The 24,090-nt window shown below is 38.0% G+C and overlaps 1 protein-coding gene across 1 annotated transcript in view; it reads right to left on the reverse strand.

Moving 5' to 3' along the window:
• The window catches only part of LOC117387497 (cGMP-dependent protein kinase 1), a 100,342-nt gene that overhangs the window by 48,865 nt on the left and 27,387 nt on the right, over positions 1-24,090 (reverse strand). Inside the window, exon 3 of the mRNA XM_033985011.2 lies at positions 2,492-2,605. Within this exon, the coding sequence (XP_033840902.2) occupies positions 2,492-2,605 (114 nt within the window). The remainder of the gene's footprint in view (positions 1-2,491; positions 2,606-24,090) is intronic.

Below are 24,090 nucleotides of genomic sequence, written 5' to 3' on the forward strand. Positions count from 1 at the left end.
CTATTTTTCTGCTACTTCCTCATTAAAATCGTGACTGCGTCCCTGCAAATAAAACGCTTTTATGACGCCAGAGCAAATGTATTTTTCCATATCTCCCTTTTGAAATGTCCATCTGTCCATTTGTTTTAAACTGTAAAATTTAATTAAACAATCAATATGGCCCGTGAAGCGATTTATAAAAACAATATGGAGAGAGGAGGCTGGGAGTCTTCGGACCCAAAGCTGTTGCCAGGAAACGCTGTTGCCTGGTAACGGAGCGCGGTGAAGAACAAACAGGAAAAAGTTGGAGCGACTTTGGACAGTGACAGAGACCTAACTCCCACACTGCAAAAAAATGAGATTAGTAAAAATAAACTGGTGGAAATCTTGCATTAACAGATAGAGGTTTCTCTTCTAATCTGATACGGGAAGTAGATTTTGGACTTGTGTTGTCATGATACCAGCATTTCAAACTGAATTTCAACACTGAGGAATAGATTTGACACTTGATACTGATTAAGATACAACAATGATAATAAAAAACAGACTGTGTAAAGAAGTGGACTAAGCCATAGTGTCAAAGCCATAGCCATAAATGATGAGTCTGACAGCAGCAGTTACAGAAAGAGGGGCGACGGTTTTCTAACGCAAAGTTATTTGGAGCCGATGGAGCCGGAAGCGCAGCCCATGAACACTTCCTATTTCACTGTCCGTTTATATATACAGTCTAGCAGAAGTGTAGAAGCGGCTTGGATGAGCAGCGAAACGTCTTCACTCCAACGATTTGTCCAGTTGACTGATTTAGCTTTGCCTTTTGCTGTACACAGTCTACGCAAAAACACTTTCTATTTAGACAATTGAACGTGATTTTCAACATTAAAGCAGACCTATTGTGCTTGTATCTGCTATCTAGTTATAATCTATGACACTCATGGATCATTACGTTATAATTTGCACATTTTAAATCACAATGTTCATCTAAAACGACTTACTAAAAGAAACAAGTCCGCTGAATTCTACGTTAGAAAACTGAGGTGCTCAACGGGAGCTGACGTCGCTGTAAACGTCATCGCAACAAAGAGCCGTGTAGCTGTCGACGCCCCCTATGGATTATACCAAAAATGATACCAAAATGACTACGCGACGCTGCCGAGTCCTACGCCTGTCATCAATTAAGAAAATAAAACTGAAGAACAAAGTAAGTACGTCACAGAGGGCGTGTCCCGGTGGAGATGAAAACGGGAAAATGGGATTGATCGATAAAATGATGTCTTGAAAATAAGCAATTAAAGATTACGCCAAATACAACTTGGAGAGAGTAAATGAGATGGAAACAACTATGACATAGTTAAATGCTCTGATAAGCCCAGTTGCAGAATAGGTCTGATTTAAATGGGAGTACTTTCATTTCTATTCCCATGTGGCCTTATATCTGTGTAATCCCTCAGTCGTCCAGTAGGTTCATAGTGGTCCATGGGTGTATACTACTCTATGTGTCTTATACTTGTTCTGATACAGCTCAAGATCATTCTAAAGATATTATATGTCGTGTGAATGTGACTTTTGTAGTATCGATACCTTCTCAAATGAGTGTCTAGTTTTGAATACTTTTCTTTTGACAACCCTATTTTGAACTGATATAATATTTAAAAACCAAGATGTAGGCAGTTCACAAAGCACTTTCTGAAATCCTTCCATTAGCAGTGAAAATTTGGATGCAGAAAAAAACCCTAACACCCACACTGCTAAAATATTGTCCACATGTATTAAAATGAATTTGAATATATATCTTAGCAATTTGAACTCTTTAGACTAGTTTAAAGGTGCACTGTGTAACTTTTCTAATGGAGGTTGTGCCTCCTGCTCGTCTCCATGGAGCATTTATTTCATTATCTCTGTTTTTAATGCTCAAAATACAATGAAAAACATACCTGCTTGCCTCTCCACAGATCTGACCTGTAACTTGGCCTAGTGTTGCACATTCTAGACAGAGCAATAACATCTCCATAGAGACCCTTCACCAGAAAAGTTACACTGTGCACCTTTAACTATACTTGGCAGATATCTTAATAATAATATTTGAGAGACATTCACTATCAGTCAGCGTTAAACGGCAGGGCATCTGATTTAAATGAATTGTAGTTAGGGTTGGGAGATATACCAAAATATTTAGATCATGATTTTCTCAGAGTCATTTCACGATTTCGAGGAAGGAATATTTTAATATTTTAACAGATATCAAAGTTTATCCAAACACAGAGTGCAGCCATGTTGGATTTTCTAACTCAGGTCCAACTTGGATTCTGAAATGTGTTTCCAAGTAGGAATTCCGAGATAGAAGGGTATTCCAGTTTGAATTTACAAGTCAGAACTCGGAAAATCCAACTGCCAAGGACAACGGGAACACAGGATAAGACAAGACATGTCACTCGTCACTTTTGTTTTGTGTGACTGGTTTAGTGACTGTGTTGGTGTTGATTGGCAGGGCATCTAGGTTAATTGTTTGACTCACTGCGGACTGTGGCGGTCCTGGTGCAGTTGTAGAGAATGGCGAGCTCCCCAAACACTCGCCCGGGGCCCATAGTGCAGAGCTTCATCTCCTCCTTTGTCACCTCCACCTTTCCCTCTGCAACACAAAACGAGCAGCAGATGAGCAAAGAGACTCTCAATCCAACTGAGGTAGACTTGTTATAACCATTGTAGGGTCTGCCACCTGCTTGTCTCCATGGAGATGTTTATGCTTTGCCTGAAATGTTCCACAGCATGGCATCAAACTGATTTAACTGCATAGAGACGAGCAGATAGAAATACAAGGCCAAGCTACAGGTTAGATCTGTGGAGAGGCAGCCCCCGCTCACAGTAAGAATACATGTTTTTCATAAATGTATTATTTTTTGCAATAAAGACAATAATGCCATATTGTGGAACATTCCAGGTCAAGCAATAACATGTCCATGGACACAAGCTACAGGTTAGATCTATGGAGAGGTGGCCCCTGCTCATTCATTTCATCATGTGTTATTTTTTAGAAATAAAAACACTTGTACTTGAATAAATGATAGATATGTTTAATGCCATACTGTGGGACATTCCAGGTATAGCAATAACATCTCCATAGACACAATCAAGTTGTTTACAATCCAACTGATGTAGAGTTCTGTAACCATTGGAGGGTCTGCCACCTGCTTGTCTCCATGGAGATGTTAATGCTTTGCCGGGAATGTTCCATTGCCGGGAATGTTCCATAGCATGGCATAGCAATACCAGGCCAAGCTACAGGTTAGATCTGTGGAGAGGCGGCCCCGCTCACAGTAAGAATGCATGTTTTTCATTCATGTATTCTTTTTAGCCATAAAGGCAAGTTTAATGCCATACTATGGAACATTCCAGGCAAACGATAACAAGTGGTTCACAATCCAACTGACGCACACTTTTATAAATGTTGGAGGGTCTGCTACCTGCTTGTCGCCATGGAGATGTTTATGCTTTGCTTGGAATGTTCCACAGTACAGCATTTAACATATCTACCTTCATGGAGACGAGCAGGTGAGTCCATCAGGTCAAGTGACAGGTTAGATCTGTGGAGACACGACCCTGCTCACAATAAGAACACATGTTTTTCAGTCATGGATGATTTTTTTAGCAATAAAAACACTTGTACTTGAATAAATGATAGATATGGTTAATGCCATAGTGTACTGTGGAACATTCCCGGCAAAGCATTAACGAGCAGTGCAATCCTGTCTGAGCATATCGCAAAATCTATATGTCAACACCACCCGCTTTCCCTGTCCTCCACCTCAATTACACCATTATATAGCACAGGATGATGTTGTATTATGAACTATCCAAACACTCACAGCTGTTAAGGTCCTGATGTCCCTCATTATACACTTTATGTGCTCTGTGTCTTTGAGTGGGCAGATTTATCCCCAGGCCTGTATGTCCAGATAGTACTGTGGTGTGAAAGATACGGCCTTTTTGTTTGTACAGCGGCCGGACTGCGCTGAAAGTGAGTGTCCTGTGGAGCAGATATGAATAGGCTCTCACAAATGGGCTTCGTTATTTTATGACAGTGAAAAGATGAAACATGACACCACTACAGCAGGTGCAGCGCGTGAAAGGGAATTAGGGATTATTACACCAGTTTATTATTCAGGGAAACAGAGGATTCAGTGGTTACATTTTCAAAACAAATCATTATGAAACAGAGCAACTGGAGGATCTATTCTGCTTTTGTAAAGATTAATAAAGAGATAGTGTTGTATCATACCATTTGCAAGGGTATGTTAAAGGTTCACTTTGTAACTTTTCTGCTGTAGGGTCTGCCACCTTCTTGTCTCCATGGAGATGTTATTGCACTGTTTGAAATGTTTCACAGTGTAAGATTATTCAGGGTAAGGGCGACAGTAGCTTAGTTGGTAGTGTTTGTCTTCTGATTCGGTTTGAAAACCGCTCTCGGCATAAACAGCATTGGTAAAGTGGTCAGATCCACTCACCCACAGGTTGGGGGTGTGACTCTAGCTCCCACAGATGAATAGTCATTGTGTCCCTGGGCAAGACACTTAAGCCACCTTGTGTACGTGTGTGTAAATGGGTGAGTGGTTCCTTGGTGTAAAGTGAGTGCCTTGAAGGTGGAAAATCAAACCATTTGCCATTTAATGAAACTATCCTGCAAAATCTGCAAAAAGAAATAAATTAGTTTGAGGTGTAATATGTAACTTCTCAACTGGTCCACCACCTTCTTGTATCTATGGAGATAAGTTTAATGCCACAGGGTAACCTTCCTGACAAAGCAATAGTATGGGGGAAGCGGTTTGTCTTAAAGCAGAACTAAGTAACATTTTAACTTATGCTGTTTGAAAGACATGCTGACTCCCCCAGCTGTCTCTGAGCAGAAAAAACAGACATGCAACTTGGTTTTCACCGACCCACGGTTTTCACCACACACACTATACACTTTATACACATTATACGCACCACAAACACCACACATGCCACACACACAGGTAACAGAGCTTAGCGACACACCTCACGCCGGCGCTGTCCACAGTTCACTACAAGAATAAATGTCCAGTTTTTATTTGTGAGGTGTCAGCCGTGACACAATCAGCTAAAACACACAGGAAGCCTTTGTCCGAGGACGCAAGGAAAAGAAAATGTGACTGCGACAGGGCCAGAGCTCACACATGAATCGATCTGGGGAAGGCGTTTGAGGAAAGAGCCCAAGGGAAGAGAAGGAGCGAGGGCGATGCAGATCTGGCGAGGTTGTTATTGATCACATAACTTTTATTTGCATTACGGTGGTATCATTGTTCTAGTTATGTGAGTGGAATATATGGCTTTAGTACAGTTACATTTACATCTGCTGCAGGATATGTGCAGCTCGTGTCACTTGTTGTCAGTGTGTAAATACGAGCAATGTGTAAATGTATGCGCTACCTGACTGTGACTAACTTCATGCCCAGTATCAAACGCAGCGATGCATTAGTGTGTGACCAAACCGCTCGTCACGTTGGGGTCACGTCTGTAATGGACAGACAGGTGTTTCCTCTGTATGCAGGAGTTTTATTTTTAAGCAGCTGGACGTGTTCTTTGTTGGCAATCAGCATTGTCAGTCTGTAAACGTAGCAAAGAGCAACTTTAGCCCCCATGTAAAGTGAGCCCGAGGCAGTTTTTACTTTCAACAACTCAACAAACCAAACCGCATCTACACCACCGTCACCATCTTTAGCCAACAGTTTTTAAGTTAGTCAGTCACCTTTTTGTTGAAAATCACCTAAACAAAACCCACAAACGCTCGTATTGATCGCAGGCTCCTGAAAAAGTACTATTTAAATCCATTTTGTATTTTTTCTTGGGTTTTCAGACCATCGTTAACTTTTTTTTTTGGCAGTTGTTGCTGACGTGTGCATTGTGTCACCATGGTAACAGATGAACATTCTACTATAGACACATATGTACAACACCCCCAGCATCGCTAAAAAGTATCAATGTATTAGTATTATATTACGCACAAAGGACAAGAACTGCATGTCAAACTCAGACTTATTATGTTGTTTTGTTTTCCTGTATGGTAACAATACGGTGGTGAAATACGACACAGCTCTAATACAACTCTCCAATACTGTTTTGTCATTTTTATTTTACCCATAAAATCATGTGGACATACAGTACTCGTAACTTCACTATTGCGCGGTTCCTCATACACAGTTTTTATAATGGTGAGTGGGAACAGTTCTTCGCCTCCTGCTGTCTGTTAAATCACTCTATTTCCAAGTGTTGGACTTGAGGGTCAAAGGTCAAGATAACACTGACCAGAATTCTCTTCGAAATCTATTTCCAGGATCTGAACCAGAACACACCCACACAGAAACGTGAGAATTACACCTGCTGCAACGCCACAAGCAAATAACGGTACGACCACTGCAACTTCAAAAGGCTGTAAAACTATTCACTTATCATTTCTCTATTGGAGTCTAACCATAACTAACTATGAAAACTTGAAGGTTGAGAAATATGTCCAGGGGATTTGAAAATATTTAATTTTTCAGACTAAAATGGTAACAAGGCCCAGCGGTAATAAGTAGACCTGTCACGATTACACATTTTGAAACGCAAAATATGGCTACAGAGAAATATTGCGATTAACGATAATATTGAAGCGACATTATGCCACTAATTAAGATTTAAATCATGCAAGATAATCCCAGTAAACCATTTTTAAATAGTTTCATTGAAAGACTGCAACAGGATTGAAATGGAAGTCCCCACAGCCTCCATCATTTATACAGTGGCTCAGGGATATACTCTATTTTCTTAAACTTGAGAAGATAAGATTGACACTTCACGGCTCCTCTGATAGGTTTGCACAAATATGGCATCCACTGTTCCAAATAGTACAACAAATTAACTTCCCTTCTAGTCCTGATTAACACTTTTGTTCTGGAGGTCCTTTCTTTCTTTCCCCAAATTTATCTAGCTATTTATATAATTCCTCATCTCCTATGTCATCCAGGCTCGTGGGTTCTCACTTCAGTATGTATATTATGTATATGCATATGTACGTGTATCTACGTGTGTATGTATGTATATGCATGGTCAGGACGGGTAACTGCATTTTTTCTTTTTTGTCATTTGGATGGAGAATGTTAGCGTGGTGTTTTTGTTTTTGTGTGTGTATCATTGTGTTATAAAAGGAGATTGTGCAGAATATCTTTTTACTTTCTCACTATCTGTGATATGTGAATGTACATTGTACAATTTCTATATAAGCCAAATAAACAAATTGTGAAAAAAAAACTGGTAAACAGCAAGTCTCCTGAAAACACGTTGTTTAAATCCATTTTGTATTTTTTTCTTGAGTTTTCAGACCATCTTAAACTTACTCTACAGCTCAAATCGTATCGAATTCACAGACTGTAAATATAAATGGACATAGCTAACCTGCTAGTCGCTACGTTCCAAGTAAGAAGTGATCACGAGCGCACTTCCAGGTCCATTGAATCTGGCTCCAATTCACTTTATATTAGAAAACTGATGAATGCTGTTGTTGTGTCCTTGGGCAAGACACTGGTGTATAAACATGAATGAGTGAGTGTTTCCTTGATGTAAAGCGCTTTGAGTGTCTTGAAGGTGGAAAAGTGCTAAATAAAAATGTGATCAAGACCATTTAACACAGTAGTATCCATGGGTTTCAAAAAATGATTAAAAAAGAGGATCGTTGCCATAGCTACTAACAATTTAAAACAGAATATTTTATCTTTTGAATGTGAAAAGTCCTCGAAATGTTGCATATAACAGGACGCTGAAACCCATGAATATGCCATTATGGTCATTATAATCCAATTGGCCTCGCAGTGGCTCACATCAGGAAGCATTTTTCAAAATAAAAGCACTCAATAAACTATTAGAGCAAATGTGAGACGAGATGTGACATTTGTGACTAATAGAGATGAACATGAGGTAGACCGAACAAAACAACCGCCGTCGACGAGAATGTGAGGAAAAAGACCAGAAAATAAACGCAAATTAGACACAGAAATCAAATGTAATAAATTAAATTGGCATATGAATCCAGACTGCAGATGTGAGGTGGTTTAGACCAGCGTTTCTCAAATTGTGGTATGTGTTTTTTATCGTCTTTTGGGTTAAACATTATGTAGATTCCTTATCCCTGGTTTAGTCCTAGCCCTCATAAAGTCCAGGGTTAGATCTGGTGGCACTTGGTGTGAAATGATGGAACCACCGTGTTAGACAAATGTTTTTTTTTACAGTTTTAATGAGTTGTAAAATGTCCTTACTTTCTACACTCAATAAACTGTAAGTACACTTTTACTGCTAGTTCAAGTGACATAAAAAGACGTACTAACATGGGGGAGAACATAGACTAGAGATGGACTAAGGGAGTGTGACGTCGCCCACAGCGTTCGGCTCCAGTTAAATGAAGCTTGTCGAGGCTAAAGCAGTTATAGGGGTGAAGGAGCCCAGTTCCATATTTGGATTACATTTTTTTTGTAACTTATATTTTATTATTTTCAAAGATGTAAGAATAGAACAGTGAACATTCGGTCAGCCGTCATTTTAAATACAAAAAAACATTTATCCCAGTTTTCTTTATATTTTTCCTTTTGTAACCTTAAAATATATGTGAGTCTCTCCATGGCGTGGTCAATTTCTTCCACAATGTCCCTCCAGTTGCCAAGCGTAGGGGGGTCTTCCTTGTGCCATTTGCGTGTAATGGCTTTTTTTGATGCTGCCAGTAATATCTTGATTAAGTAGTAGTCCTTTTTTGGGATATGCGCGTCAGTAGTCCGCCCAAAATACATCGTTACGCATGTCCTTGATAGTGTGTACCCCAATATTTTCTCCATTTCTTTGCCCAAAGTTTCCCAAAATTGTGACACCTTGCTGCACTGCCAAAACACATGTGCATGTCCCACATTATACTCCCCACAATGTCTCCAACATGGTTAATCCACTGATAGAGATGCTTTTTTAATCTTTGGTGTGATGAAAAATCTGATGATGTTCTTCCAGCTAAAGATTCTCCAATTTGTTGAATTAGTTGAGGTTATCTGATTTTGCCAAATTTTATACCAGTTATCATCACTTATTTCTTCTTTAATTTCTTTCATCCATTTATCCCTAATGTATAACGACGTATTTTTCCTGTTAGCCCCCAAACCTTTATACCATTTAGATATAATTTTTGCACTCTTGTTCTTATATGTATCCCAAAGTGTCACAGTGATTATATTCAGTTCACTCGGGAGGTCCGGTCTGATTTCTCTTTGGTAATAGTCTCTCACTTGAAGGTACATATAGAATTCCTGATGTTCTAAATCAAATCTGTGCTTTATATTTTGAAAGTTTGCCAACTCCCCTTCCTTAATGAATGTTCCTATAATGTTCAATCCTTTATTTGCCCACTCTTTAAATTTGGTATTCATAATTCCTGGTTTAAAATTTGTATCATATGCTAGCCAATTTAAAAGTTTAATCTCTTTCTCTATTTTCAATCTTTTTACAATTCTGAACCAGACATCGTGAACTTGACTATACAGTCTAACTTTGTGACATTTTCCTTAAACAATCTTTTGTTTGCAATCATTGCTCGTACATGGCAAACATTATTCAACTCAATTTGTTTCCACTTGGCCGTGCATTCAGAAATCAAAGATTTGAGCTGGGCTGCATAGTAATACTCTTCTAAACTTGGCACGGCCAATCCACCCTCATTTTTTGGTAATTGAAGTGTTGAAAATTTTATTCTTGGTTTGGCTCCATTCAATATGAATCTTGAGATTTTTTTGTTCCACTCCACAAATTGATTAGGTGGTATTGACACTGACAGGGACTGGAAAAGATACAAAATTCTCGGCAGGACATTCACCTTAATTGTCTCAATTCCAGCATGTAGATCTAACAATAAAACCTCCCATCTTTCCATGTCTTTGTATATTTGTTGGTTCAAGGGTTTATACTTGGTCTCATATAATGTGTTAAAATTATGTGTAAGTCTATTGATCTATTGATTTTTTATTCCACTTGAAATTATATTGCTGCGATATTTTTAATGCAGAATTACAGTTTAAGAGGAGAACCTGCGTTTTCTCAATATTCAGTTTATAACCCGATAGATAACCAAAATAATTTAGTAAGTCCATTAATTTAGGTAAACATACATCTGGTTGTTTTAAATAAATTAAGACATCATCAGCAAATAGCCCCACCTTGTGCTCTGTGTGCTTAATTTTTACTCCTATTATTCCCTCTTTCTGCCTTATGGCTTGTGCCAATGGTTCAATAAATATTGCAAAGAGAGTTGGTGACAAGCTGCACCCCTGTCTCGCAGATCTTTCTAGGGTAAACCAGTTTGTGAGACTACCATTTATCTTTAGTCTTTATTTTGGGTCTTGGTATGATGTTTTGACACAATTGATTGACTGTGTATTAAGGCCAAATCTTTCCAAACAGCAATACAAAAATCTCCAGCTAACGCAGTCAAAAGCCTTTTCGGCATCCAGACTCAAAAGAAGTGTGTTTTCGTTTGTTTTTTGTGCTTGTTCGATTATATGTAAAGTCCTCCTTATATTGTCTTGGGTTTGTCGTCCTCTAATAAAACCTGCCTGATCCTCATCTATCATATCGGAAAGAAATGTTTGGAATCTATTAGATATAATTGACGTATATATTTTGTAGTCACAGTTTAATATTGATATTGGTCTATAATTTTCACAATATTCTTTGTTCTTGCCCTCTTTATGGATAATCATAATTATTGCTTCTCTCCACGAGGGAGGTAAAAATCCATTTTTCAGAGTGTGGTTAAACGATGATAATAACAATGGGTTCAACTCTTCTTCCAGGGGTCTTGTTGGACTTCATTTGTTTTATTGTACTTTCTAGTTCTTTTTCTGTGATAGGCGAACATAGTATTGAATTTTGGGACACTCCTATATTGAGTTTAAAAAAGCTCTAATTGTCTCATCATCTGCTGATTTTGGTTGGGAATAAAGTTTAGAATAATATTTTTCAAATGTTTTTTTTCCTTTTCTTCTGGTTTGTAAGCTAGGTTTTCCATTATAGACTCTCTTATTTTGTAGATCGTGTTAGATTGTTGTTTATTTCTCAAACGTCTAGGAAGTGATTTTGTTAATTTTGATCCTCCTTCATAATATGTTTGTTTCAGAAACCTAATATTTTTTTCCACTTCTTCTGTTAATATCTTATAAATTTTTCCCCTTGTTTCTTTAATCGTATCAAGTATCTCTGGATTGTTATATTTCTTATGTAGTTTTTCTAGTTTTTCTAATTCCTCTGTGGCAGTCTGATAGTCTAACGTTTTTCTTTTTTTAATATATGCTGCATGTGATTATAGTTTGCCTCTGATTACTGCCGTCATAGCATCCCATACCACTGTGGGATCTGTTTCTCTATTACAGTTTTCTTTTTTTATAGTTATTGATTTCAGTTTTTACCTTTCCTTTAATTGTTTATTGTTAAGCATTCCAACATTGACTCTCCAGTTAATTAATTTTTCTACTAAGGTCCAGTGTTAGACTCAATGCACAGTGATCTGACAGATCAGCTGCTCTTATCTTACATTCTAATATTCTAAACCTGTCTTCTTTGTTCATGAAAATGTAGTCTATTCTTGTATAAGTTGAGTGTGGTGCCGAGTAGAATGTGTAGTCCCTCTCTAATAGATGACATTCTCACCAGACATCTATAATCCCCAATTCATTTAATGTTGTATTGATGTATCGTGACAAATATGTTCTACTGTTTTTCTTAATATTACTTGAGTCTAAAGTATGATTCAAGACAATGTTCCAATCTCCACAGCATATTAATGTTCCTTCTGTTTCCATAGCCACTATGTCAAATACAGATTTATAAAAGGACTTGTCAGATTCAGGTGGAGCATAAACATTCAACAGTGTAACCACATATTCTTCTAGTTTCTCCTCAACTAATATATATCTACCTTCCCTGTCTTTAATTTCTTTCAGGCCCCCTAATTCTATATTGTTATGTATTAAGATTGCTACTCCACGTTTACTACCTCCTTTAAATGAACTATAAAATACATTTCTATAACCTAGCTTACTTATTTTTTCATGTTCCGTATCAGACAGGTGAGTTTCTTGTAGGTAAATGATCTCTGCCTTTTCCTTCTTTAACTTTTTAAGAACCTTGCCCCTTTTAATTGGATTATTTATGCCATTCACGTTCAGAGAGACAATCTTCACTTTACTGGTACACATCTTTAACCAAGGAAAAAAATATTGACAGCATGACCGTAACAACCCAGTGAACATTATGAACCCTAACTAAAATATTAAAGAACAGTACCCCCTGGTAAAAGTCTGGGCCTATGGGTGACCCTAGTGTCCTGTTGGTAGGGGAGAGGTTACGCCTCCCACAAAAGAAGGGCCCCTCTGTAGATGTAAGTGTTGACTCAAAAAGTCTAACTTCCATTCTACTATGTCCAACTACTTTCAATACCCTCTTGCCAGTATCATTATTTTTCATGGGCCTTTTTTTTTTTTTTTTTTTTTTTTTTTTTTTAAAGAAGCGTACTGCCAGATTTCCCCATGCTTGTCTATTTTAGTAGTGTTTACATAGGTAAACTTTTTATTTATTCTTTAATATCTAAATGTATTTATTTGTTTTCCTATTAGCAGTTACCTCCCATCAATCTCTTATGTTTCATCTCCGAAACTCCTTCTTCGCCTTGACCTTCCCTCCAAATCCGTTAGTTTGTCTTTTAACATCTTTTGTTCCTTAAGAAGCATTAGCAAAATTTCTTTAACTTCTAGATTCCACTCTTCGGCTTCATTAACGCGTGTTTGCGCGTCCTTCATAGCTGCTTTCTGCTCCTGTAACGCCTTCTCATTGTCAGAAAGTTTCTTGTTTATTTCAGCTCTAAATGCATCAAATTCGTTCCTGATATCAGCCTTCACTTCTTCTTTAAACAACGCAAATCTGTTTTTTATTTCCTGCTTTAAATCTTCCAGTATTGTTACCAGGCCTGGTAGCATCTCCTGCCACGTTGGTGCGTTAGCCGCTCGTATGTTAGCTTCGGCGCACACCACGTTTTCTTCTCTTTCAACATCTTGTTCCAATGCTTTGTTTCGGACACTTTTAGTACGACGTCCTTCTAGTTTGTTTCCCCCACCCATTCCGCAATTTATTTGTTGAATTCAGTTGTCTTAGTTGCTGAGGGGGTGTAATTTGCTATGTACTGGCAAGAGAACAGAATTAGGCTGCCATCTCTTTCGGTGCTGACCCGGAAGTCCCCATATTTGGATTTCTAACAGTGAGTATCATCGCAACCAAAGAGCCAATCCGGAGCGAGGCTGTTGAAGGTAGTGAGCCCAACACCGCTGATTTAACAGGGAGGAGGCACTTAGCAATGCTGTCAATCAAGCCTGTTGCTAACGTTAGCAGGAGGGACTTTGGGGAAAGAAGGCGCTTGATTTGTCTGTTATTAATGTATATCTTGATTTATGGACACAATAGTGAAATAAAAACACCAGGACCATGTAGAGCAGGTTTATATGTTCTATAAAACATATATTTTCATCATATATATATTTTTGCTAAAACATACATCATATATTTTAGCTAAATGTGTCTTACCCCATTACAGCTACATTGTATAAGGAGCTCTTGAGGTCAAAATAAGTCTGCTGTCAGCTGCCTAGATCTAATAAGAAAACATTTTATTGTCCGTGAATCAGGAAGTGTGTGTTAGCATGCTAGTTGTTGTTAGCTTTACTATCATGACAAAAGTCCGCTTTGGTCTCTGAGAGTTGTGAAAAGTGCTTATAAACTCATCATGGTGAATAATTAGGATGTTCTGAATGCATAAGGTAAGTGAGGAATAACTTTGGACCACTGCAAACTGTTTAAAATGAAATAGTTGAGTTTTTCACGTTTTTAAGACAGTAAAGATTTGATACAGCGACTGACTGAATGGTTTGATCCCAGTTTAGTCCTGATGTAGACTTGGCTTGCTCCTGTTCAAGTCCTGTTTTAATCCCATTTTAGTCCTAATTTTGATGTGGTGTGACTATGGTTTGAATTGTAGCTGTTTATGTGATATCATTCTTATAAAATCATATTTACAATACGGCCATATGTTCATGAATTAAAATGGCATGAGCTCTTGTGCCATTTCTGTTGTGTTTGCTGTGGGTTTTGTTTTTGGTTCAGACACAGATCCATGGTGATGAGCACAAACAGATGCCAGAGAGATAAACAAGTTTGATAATCTCGTGCTGTAATCATCATTAGTTTAATGTCTCACAAAATACACACAACTCAATTAAACCCCAGATTTAGGCCGCGGGAAATCGTTGCTTCTTAAATGCGGAGATGATTTTTGATTGGGGACAAAAATTATAAAAAAGATAAGATGATGGCTGAAATTTTATTACAATCCCGACTATTACATCTGCAATTTAAAGGGGATGTTCATCATTTAAAGGTCCTATATGCGTTTTATTTCATCCACACATGTTTGAGTAACCCTGGTTTATTAGTCTGTTTACATCTCCAAGGTTCAAAATGCTCTGTTCCACCTTGTGATGTCATAAAGTGGTAGCTCTCCAGTTAACAGCTACGTTTTACCTTTAGTTCAGTAGAGATTGGCAATTCCAGGGCTGAAATTATCCAAATGATTCTACTGAAGATGTAAGGAGATAAAAAACACAGTGGAGCACTTCCTGTATTAGCACATGACATCACAAGGTGGAACAGAGTGTTTTTCGTTAGAGTGAAGAACTCAGACAAAATATTCAGGGTTTCTGTGTGAAACATGTGCATGAAACAAAACACAACTCCAGGTCTGTTTGTGATGAGGAAATAACATTAGAACATCAATTTTGCATAATATAGGACCTTTAAATAATGCACATCCCCTTTAAATTGCAGATCTAGTAGTCGGGACATTATAAATAGATCTGAAAATAGCTTAATATGAGCCCTTTAATAAAGTAAAAGCAGGTCTTAGGGTCAAAATGAGACCACTGTGTGCTGTCCGCATCTAATTAAAAAGTGTTTTATTGTCAGAAGGAATCAGGATGTGTGTGTTAGCATGCTAGTTGTTATTAGCTTTAGCGTGATGACAAAACTCTGCTCTGGTCTCTGAAAGTTGTGAAAAGCACTTATAAACTCATCATGGTTAATCATTTGGATGCTCTGAATGCATAAGGTAAATGAGGAATAACTCTGAACCACTGCAAACTGTTTAAAATTAACTAGTTCTGTTTTTCACATTTTTAGACAGTAAAAATCTATACAGCCCAGATTACATTTTATTTATTTAATTACTTCCTACCTAAGAAAACACAATCATGTTATGAAACCTAATCAACATTCATTTATTTGTGTATGTGTTATGTAGGAACAAAGACACCTCCTCCACTGGTTTGTATCCGTAAAAACACATTTTAGATAATGTCCCCTATCCTCTCTTGTATTTGTACTTATGATGCGTTCAAAGTCATTTTAGCAGCTGGGGTTTTGACACAATTATGACAGGAAGCCAAAAGAGCCAAAAGACACACGCTGACTGGTGAGTGAAGACGTGACAGGCTTTTTAGCAAACACCTTTTCAACCTCAAGAGAGTTGGAAAAAAACGGTTTTAAAGCAGTATCAGTGAAGGCAGCGTGGGACTGGACCAACGAGTGGGAGCTCATCTGCATGTCTACAGCCAAGCGTTCTATCCCTCTATATATGCACAACGTTGTGAACTGACCATCATATCTTTTCTGTAATGTGCGGATAATATTTTTTTTAATCTGTAAAACAAATCTCCAGTGTTTAAAGGGGAGGTATTACTCAAAATCGATTTTTTTAGAGCTGTTCCCTCATCAAAAACATGCCTGAAGAGGTTTTCGATAGCATCCAAGCATGTTTCAGTAATCTAGTGATCTCTCCCAGGCCCTAGTTGAACCTTTCTTACGATTAGCTGTAAGATTCTGTACAAAGCTCCGCCCACAAGCCTACGTCACCCACGCTCCCAAACAGCAATCCTCCATAAATATACAAAAACATGATACAAAACTGTGACCAACAACTTCACAAACCCGATACGCTGATTGTGTTGCTATAGCACTCTGAAGGGGAAGTGTCTTAGCGCAGAGAGCAAACTTATAAAACACTTAATATGTTGTTCTCAGTAAATATAGCAATTTCAAAACAATAAAAGGTAACACGGTGATCTAAATATGTTATGTGTTAGCAGTTAATAACCTAAGGATTCGAGGGAGGGAAGCAGTTTAAATTAGGTTTAACACAATAGCTGCAAGAATTGACGTTTATTAGCAAGATAGTGGAGACAATAGGTCACTTTAAAACATGGCAGTTTACATTTAAACACTGTAAACTAGATGATATGTGAAAAAAAAAAAATTAATATTACAGAAAATTTAAACTGGACATTAAGTTATTTTGCTTGTTTGTCTAGGGGAATATCCCATAATGCTTTGCGATGTGACATCACAACCCATTTTTAGCAGCTATTATAACGCTAAAATGACCACAATGACTCTGATGAAGGTGTCTACCTCGAATACCATGGGATATTTTATCAGCTAGAGATATTTCAATATTTAAAACGACATGTCAGAGTAGGCCTGTCACGGAATCCTATTTTGAAGTTCGATATATCGCTGAAGAAAATATAGACGATAAACGATAATACTGAAACTCATTTATGCCACTGACACAAAAACTAAAATCTACAATATTCAAATTCAATCTCATTAGCTACCCAAAAAATAACATTTCCCAGAAGTGCAAAGAAAATGTACATATGATAAATATGGACACGGAAAAATATTGTTCCAGCTTTTAATGATAATTCGATATAGCAATTATCGTGACACACCCGTCATCAGAGTCGTCCAGTTGTTTGCAGTGCGCTATGGTTAACTGTAGACTGGGGTTGTATCTTAAAAGAGAGTCCAGTTGATTTCCCCTGTCTTAAAATGCCCTGTCAATCAAACATCCAAACAGCTTCTTCCACGTCATGTTTGTGTCATCTCTCTGACAGGTACATGGGATTGTGTCAAACCAGAAGATGATCTAATCCCCAGGTCCACAGCCCCGACTCCCCTGTCTCCTCACTTTAGACAGAAGGGTTTCAACAAGACACATGGCTGCTTCATTTTAATTGCTCATATTTATAGTTATACACCTAAAGGGCCTGTAGGCGATTTTTTCCAATTATTTGAGCAAAATGTTTCTTGCCCACAGGCTGTATAAAGAAGTGGACTAAGTGAGTGTGACGTCAGCCATACACAGCGTTCGGCTCCAGTCAAATGAAGCTCATCGAGGCTAAAAGTTATAGAGGACAATTTGGAGTCGAGTTCACAATATTTGGGATTCTGACCGTGCGTATCATAGCAACCAAAGAGCCAATCCGGAGCGAGGCTGTTGAAGGTAACGCCTCTTAGAAACGCTGTCAATCAAACCTCAAAAGGCACCTGATTTGTCTGTTAAAATATTCTTATCTTGATTTACGGACACAATAACAAAATAGTGGGTTAATACGAACATTTTAAGACCAAAATGACAAGCCTGACAGCAGCAATTACCGAGAGAGTGGAAACGTTTTTTCAATAGAAAGTGAATTGGAGCGAGACACGATGCAGCCCATGCTCACTTCCTGTTTGGAACACGGCGGCTAGCAGGTTAGCTATGTCCATTTATATATATATACAGTCTATTGTCTCATTGGAGAAGTTATTGCTTTGCCTGGTATGTTCCACAGTATTGCATTAAACTTGTCACCACTGGGCCAAGTTACAGGTCACATCTGTGGAGAATCGACCCTCCACTCACAATAAGAAGCCATGTTTTTCAAGGTATTTTTGAGTAATAAAACACATGTGAATAGATACGTTAAATGCCATATTGTGGAACATTCAAGGTACAGCAATAACGTTCTCATAGAGACAAACAAGTAGAAGAAAAGTTACACAGTGCAGCTTTATTAAGAGGAGATTTATGAATGTAATGAAAGAGGACAAGAAGGTAGTTGCACTGAGAGGAGAAGATGCAGAATCCAAGAAACAAGATCAGCCAACCAAAAGTAGTTTATTTAAAGATTAATCTATCAATTTAATAGGCCATAACGTTTTAACCGAGCATCTGTGAGACTCCTGATTGGTTCTTTTTACTACCGCCTCCGGGCTGTAGCCAATCACAGCTCAGCGTCTGCCTGTGTGCAACTAATGTGGCAGATCACAGCATCGGGAAGCATCTGTGTCTAAAACATTTCAGTGCACAATCTGTTTTTAGAAAGAAAAAAGAGAGGAAAGAAAAAGAGGGAAAGAAAAGAGAGAAACTTTGAAACGGTTGTGTTTAAACTGTGGCAGAACAGAGAAACAAAGCCTTTTTATATGGGGTTGTGAGGGTTCTGTTAGAGCCCAGATGGGGATAAAAATAACACAGGAAGAGGTCCCAAAAACAGGCCGTGACATGCACTGCAGAAAAAACAATAAATACTCTGTTAAAAATGAGAGGAGGTATTTTACTTCTATGGGGTAGTAACGGCTAATACATAACTTATTTAGATCACCATGTTACCTTTTATTGTTTTGAAAATGCTATATTTGCCAGAAACAACAGTCTAGTAGTCATATTTCATACATCCATTTTCTTCCGCTTATCCGGGGCCGGGTTGCGGTCATATTTCATCATTTTCACAAAAAGTGGACATAGCTAACCTGCTAGCTGCCGAGTTCCACACAGGAAGTGACCATGGACCATCAAATCTGGCTCCATTTCACTTTACATTGAAAAATTGTGTCCCCTCTCTCTGTAACTGCTGCTGTCAGACTCGTCATTTTGGTCTTAAAATGTTCATATTAACCCGCTCTACGTGACAGTTGTATTTTATTTTACCATTTTGTCCATAAATTAAGGTATGAACATCAATAACGGACAAATTAGGTGCCCTTTTCTCCTCATCAGCCTCACTCTGGATTGGTTATTTGGTTGCTATGATCCTCATGGTCAAAACTCAGCTCCAAATTCCCCCAAATAGAGATCGCTAAATTACTCAAACACACATCGATTACATCTAAAACCTCTTCAGCCATGTTTTTGATGAGGGAAAAGGGTTATAATATGGTAGAAAGCTAAAAAAAAAAGAAAAAAAAATCTATTTGGTGTACTACCCTCTCTCTAAAGGTCCACTGAGTATGTAACGGTAATGTTCCACAGTATGGCATTAAATTATCTATTTTGCATTTATTCATTTACAGATATTAACATGCATTCTTACTGTAAGTTGTGTTGCCTCTATAAAGGTAAATATTTTCATGCTCCAGTATCTGTACTTTTACTTAAGTAACAAAATTGAGTACTTCTTCCACCACTGAATGTTCCACAGTCTGACATTTAACACATCACTCTCGCATTTATTCATTTACAGACATTTCTACTCCCAAAAAAGCCGCGTCTCTCCACAGATCTTACCTGTTACTTGGCCTGGTGTCACTTGCTTCTTCATCTTCATGAAGTTCAGTTTAATGCCATACAGTGGGATGTTCCAAGAAGGTCTAACTTGAAATAGTCCAGTTTCAGACCTGTTTTTGATCTGGCGGTGCTCGGGAAGCCAATTATTTTCTGGTATTTCATGTAAAAAGTTGGAGAATCTTGGCTGAATTCTTGAATGGGTCTAAACTGTCTGCCAGTGCAGATGTTAAGAGTTGACTGCCAATTATAGCATTGAACACAGTATAATGAAACTACTCAGATCAAAATATCCAAAACAAATATTTATCTTTTAAAAATGTATACAAGTGCTATTTAAAGCAACAGTATGTAACTTTCTAGCCAAAATATGAAGCTAAAATAAAAGCACATTGTTGTTTTTTTTGTTGTTTTTTTGTTTTGTTTTTATTTTGTTTATTACATTGTAAAACGTGTCCTTCTGAGTGAGCTCGCATTTCCACAAGACTGACTCTTAATTGGTCTGAAGGATGTCCTTATCCTGCTTGTTTCCATGGAAATGTTGTTTCTTTGGCTATAATCTTCCACAGTATGGCACAAAACCATAGACTATATATATAAATGGACATAGCTAACCCACTAGATGTAGTGTTTCAAAAAGGAAGTGAGCATGAGCTTCCGGCTCCATCGACTCTGGCTCCAATTCACTTCACATTACAAAACTGTGTCCCCTCTCTCTGTAACTGCTGCTGTCAGACTCGTAATTTTGGTCTCAAAATGTTCGTATTAACCTGCTCTACATGATGCTGGTATTTTTATTTTTCTATTGTGTCCATAAATCAAAATAGAAAACATTAATAACAGACAAATCAGGTGCCTTTTTTTCCCAAGGTCGCTCCTCCTAGCATTAGGAACAGGTTTCAAGTGCCTGCTTCCTTCTAAACCAGCAGTGCAGGTGGGAAGGGGTGTTACCTTCAACAGCCTCGCCTGGATTGGCTCTTTGGTTGCTATGATACTCACGGCCTCGATGAGATTCATTTGACTGAAGCCAAGCGCTACGGGTGACGTCACACTCACTTAGTCCACTGTCTTATACAGTCCAGTCTATATATAAAACAAACACATCTATCCCCATGGAAAATGTTCCGAAGTATGGTTTTAACTTTCTTTGTCCATGAAGCTATGCAGGTGACCCCCAGAAAGTTACATACTGTAGCTTTAAATACATCTAAATCAGTCAAAGCTTCAACATGAAAAATGTCCTAATGCAATACCCTGCGTTACATTATATATTCACTGAACATACTCTGTAGTTATAACCACTGAGCCGCTGCGCCTCTAAATAAATAAAACTAAACTGAACAAGATAAATATTTAAAATTTTAACACAAATATTAAATGTAGATGTGAAAGTTATAATATTTTACAGTGCACGGCGTATTGTGTGTTTGTGAGAGCTTGTTGGGCAGACAGGAGCAGATGCAGCCGCTCGGAGCTCATTATGAAATACACAGGCGGAACGCTGGTGGATGCTGTCTCCATGGAAACGCAGAGGAAGTCCCATATTTGGAGTTGACGTTGGATTGTTTTCAGATACAAATATGGGATAAGCTTACAGCAGATGGATTAAATAAAGACCTGGGTAAGATTTAAATAGAGCTCAGAACCTACAGAGAAGAGAAAACTAAACAAGCTAATGGAAAAATACAATGAGTTTAAGGACCCGGGTTATGCTAAATGGGCTTAACTGAGCTTTAAAGGTGCACTGCGTAACTTTTCTAAGGGATGGGTATGCTATCTGTTTGCCTCCATGGAGATGTGCTTGCTTGGAATGTTCCACAGTATAGCATTCAACATATCTATCTAGCTTGTAGCCAATAACAGATGTTTTAGTGCTCAAAACACTGAATAACATACATGTGAGTGGGCTTGCATATCCACAGAAATGATCTGTAACCTGGCCATGTAGGTCTATATGCTTGTCTCTAAGAAATAGATAAGGTAAGGTGCCATACTGTGCAACATTTAATTTTTGTATGTTTTAAAGCAGCTGTTCATCTTTATCAAATCATATGCTAGCAGTAGTGGAAGAAGTACGCAATTGTGTTACTAAAGTAAAAGCAAAAAAGTAAAAGTATCATATAAAAAAGGAAAAGTATTCAAGTACCTGTTTAAAAATGTACTTAAAGAGTAAAAAGTAAAAGTATTTTGAGATCTAATAAAGATTTGAGCTGATTTAGTTCAATAGAAACAATTAAATCATTGTTTTTCCAGCTATTTTTATTTCTATATTTGTGTTTCCTCAAACTACGGACGTGTTAAAAATAAACCCTCAGTCTTTTCAGCAGGTCTCAAACAATAATAAGAAATACTTTTACTTTTCAGTCATGTTCAAAAGTGAAGTGGAGTAGAAAGTACAGATACCGCTCTCAAATGTAGTGAAGTAAAAGTAAAACGTATCCACTGTAAAAATGTACTTACATAAAATACAAATACCTAAAATGTACACGTATGAACAGTGCTTTACTATATTTATTTTCTCAGCCTTCTTCACTGTCTGGTAATCATGATTTTAATATGCGGTTTCTTCAGTATTTCATGAATCTTTTAACACAAACTAAAATTAGACTTCCTGGTTGTCATTTTTGATTCGTTGCATTGTAAAGACAACATAAGATCCATGACAACCACATATTTACATATTCATTTCTGTTTAAAATGAAAGACTAAAACAATGCACATAGCCCCAGGTAACATCTCTGCTCCTCGCTGATATGTGGATTAACCATTATTTTCCCTCTTCCATATGCGCACACACGAGCATCGTTTATGCTAAGTCTATGTTTTATAGATGTGAAAGAGTTTAGTTTGAAATCAAGTGTTATTATTGCAGCCGTCCTAAAAAATACACCTGGAATGTCCCAAACTATTTAGAGACATTTGTAGCATCAGCAAACAGAAAAACAGCTTATTCCACAAAAAGTCCAGGTGAAACTATGAACCGACCCACTTAGTGTCACCTGCACAGAACTCAAAACACAAAATGGATTCTTGTGAGTTTAAGCCACGTTATAATGTTGTTACCTCCTCAAAAACAGACCTGGAGTTGTTTTGTTTCATTCACACATGTTTGAGTAACACTTTATTATTAGTCTGTCTACATCTCCAAAGTTCAAAATGCTCTGTTGCACCTTGTGATGTCATGAAGTGGCAGTTTTCAAGTTAAAAGCTACATTTTACCTTTTGTTCAGAAGAGATTGGCAATTCCAGGGCTGAAATCATCCAAATGATTCTAGTGAAGGTGTGTGGAGTTTAAAAACACAGTGGAGCACTTCCTGTATCACTACATGACATCACAAGGTGGAACAGAGCGTTTTCAGTTTGAGAGAAGAAGTAAAAGCAGGTCTTAGGGTCAAAATGAGACCACTGTGTGCTGTCTGCATCTAATTATAAAGCGTTTTATTGTCAGAAGGAAGCAGGACATGTGTGTTAGCATGCTAGTTGTTGTTAGCTTTAGCGTGATGACAAAACTCCGCTCTGGTCTCTGAAAGTTGTGAAAAGCACTTATAAACTCATCATGGTGAGTCATTAGGATGCTCTGAATGCATAAGGTAAGTGAGGAATAACTGTAATAATTATCTAAGTTATTCTAGTGAAGGTGGGTGGAGTTTAAAAACACAGTGGAGCACTTCCTGTATTACCACATGACATCACACGGTGGAGTGTTTTCAGTTTGAACACAGCGTAAATGTGCAGGATTTGTGTGTTAAACATGTGTGAATGAAACAAAACACAACTCCAGGTCTGTTTGTGATGAGGAAACAACATCCTAAATAGGTCAGAAATAGTGTAATTCGAGCCCTTTAAAGGTGCACTTCCACGCCAGACCTGCTCGTCAATGCCTGATCTCGGGAAGCTAAGCCATGCCGGGCCTGGTTAGGACTCGGATGTGAGACCGTTGGGAATACTACATGCCACAAAGGAGCAGCGGTGGCTTTTGTGGAAACTGTTGTTATGTCCTTAAGCAAGACCATTGTGTTATTGCTGCTAAGTGGTTAAGTATTGTTTTATTGTTTTAGTGTTTCTGTCTATTAAGTATTTACATGTTGTGACGCACTTAGCTAGTTTTGAAAAGTACTATACAAATACAGTTGGAGGAGCAAATGTCACAGATTGACAGCCTCACTTCCATCTGTCCCAGGGCAGCTCTGGCTACAATAGGAACTCATCACCACAGAGTATGGAGTGAATGGAGAACGCAATATAAAGCGCTTTGTGTGTCTTGAAACGCACAATAAATCCAATTAATTATTATTATCACTATTATTATGACTGTGGGGATGTGGGGTGCAGTTTATCGCTTTGCTAGAAATGTTCCATAGAGTGGCATTTAACCTGTGTATCTTGCATTTATTACATTTACTGTGACCGGTCTCACCTTTCCACAGATCTGACCTGTAACGTGCCATACTATGGAACAATGCAGGGAAAGCAAATAAAGCCTATTTCTCTCTCTATCTCTCATTCCTCTATCCCTTCCGCCTTTCTCATCTCTCTCCCTCTATATTTTACCCTCCATCTCTCTCTGTCTCTCTTTGTCACTCTTTCATCTCTATGCGCCAGTCTCTCTC

Source organism: Periophthalmus magnuspinnatus, chromosome 19 (genome assembly GCF_009829125.3).
Source record: "Periophthalmus magnuspinnatus isolate fPerMag1 chromosome 19, fPerMag1.2.pri, whole genome shotgun sequence".
In the NCBI taxonomy this organism is placed as follows: Eukaryota; Metazoa; Chordata; class Actinopteri; order Gobiiformes; family Gobiidae; genus Periophthalmus; species Periophthalmus magnuspinnatus.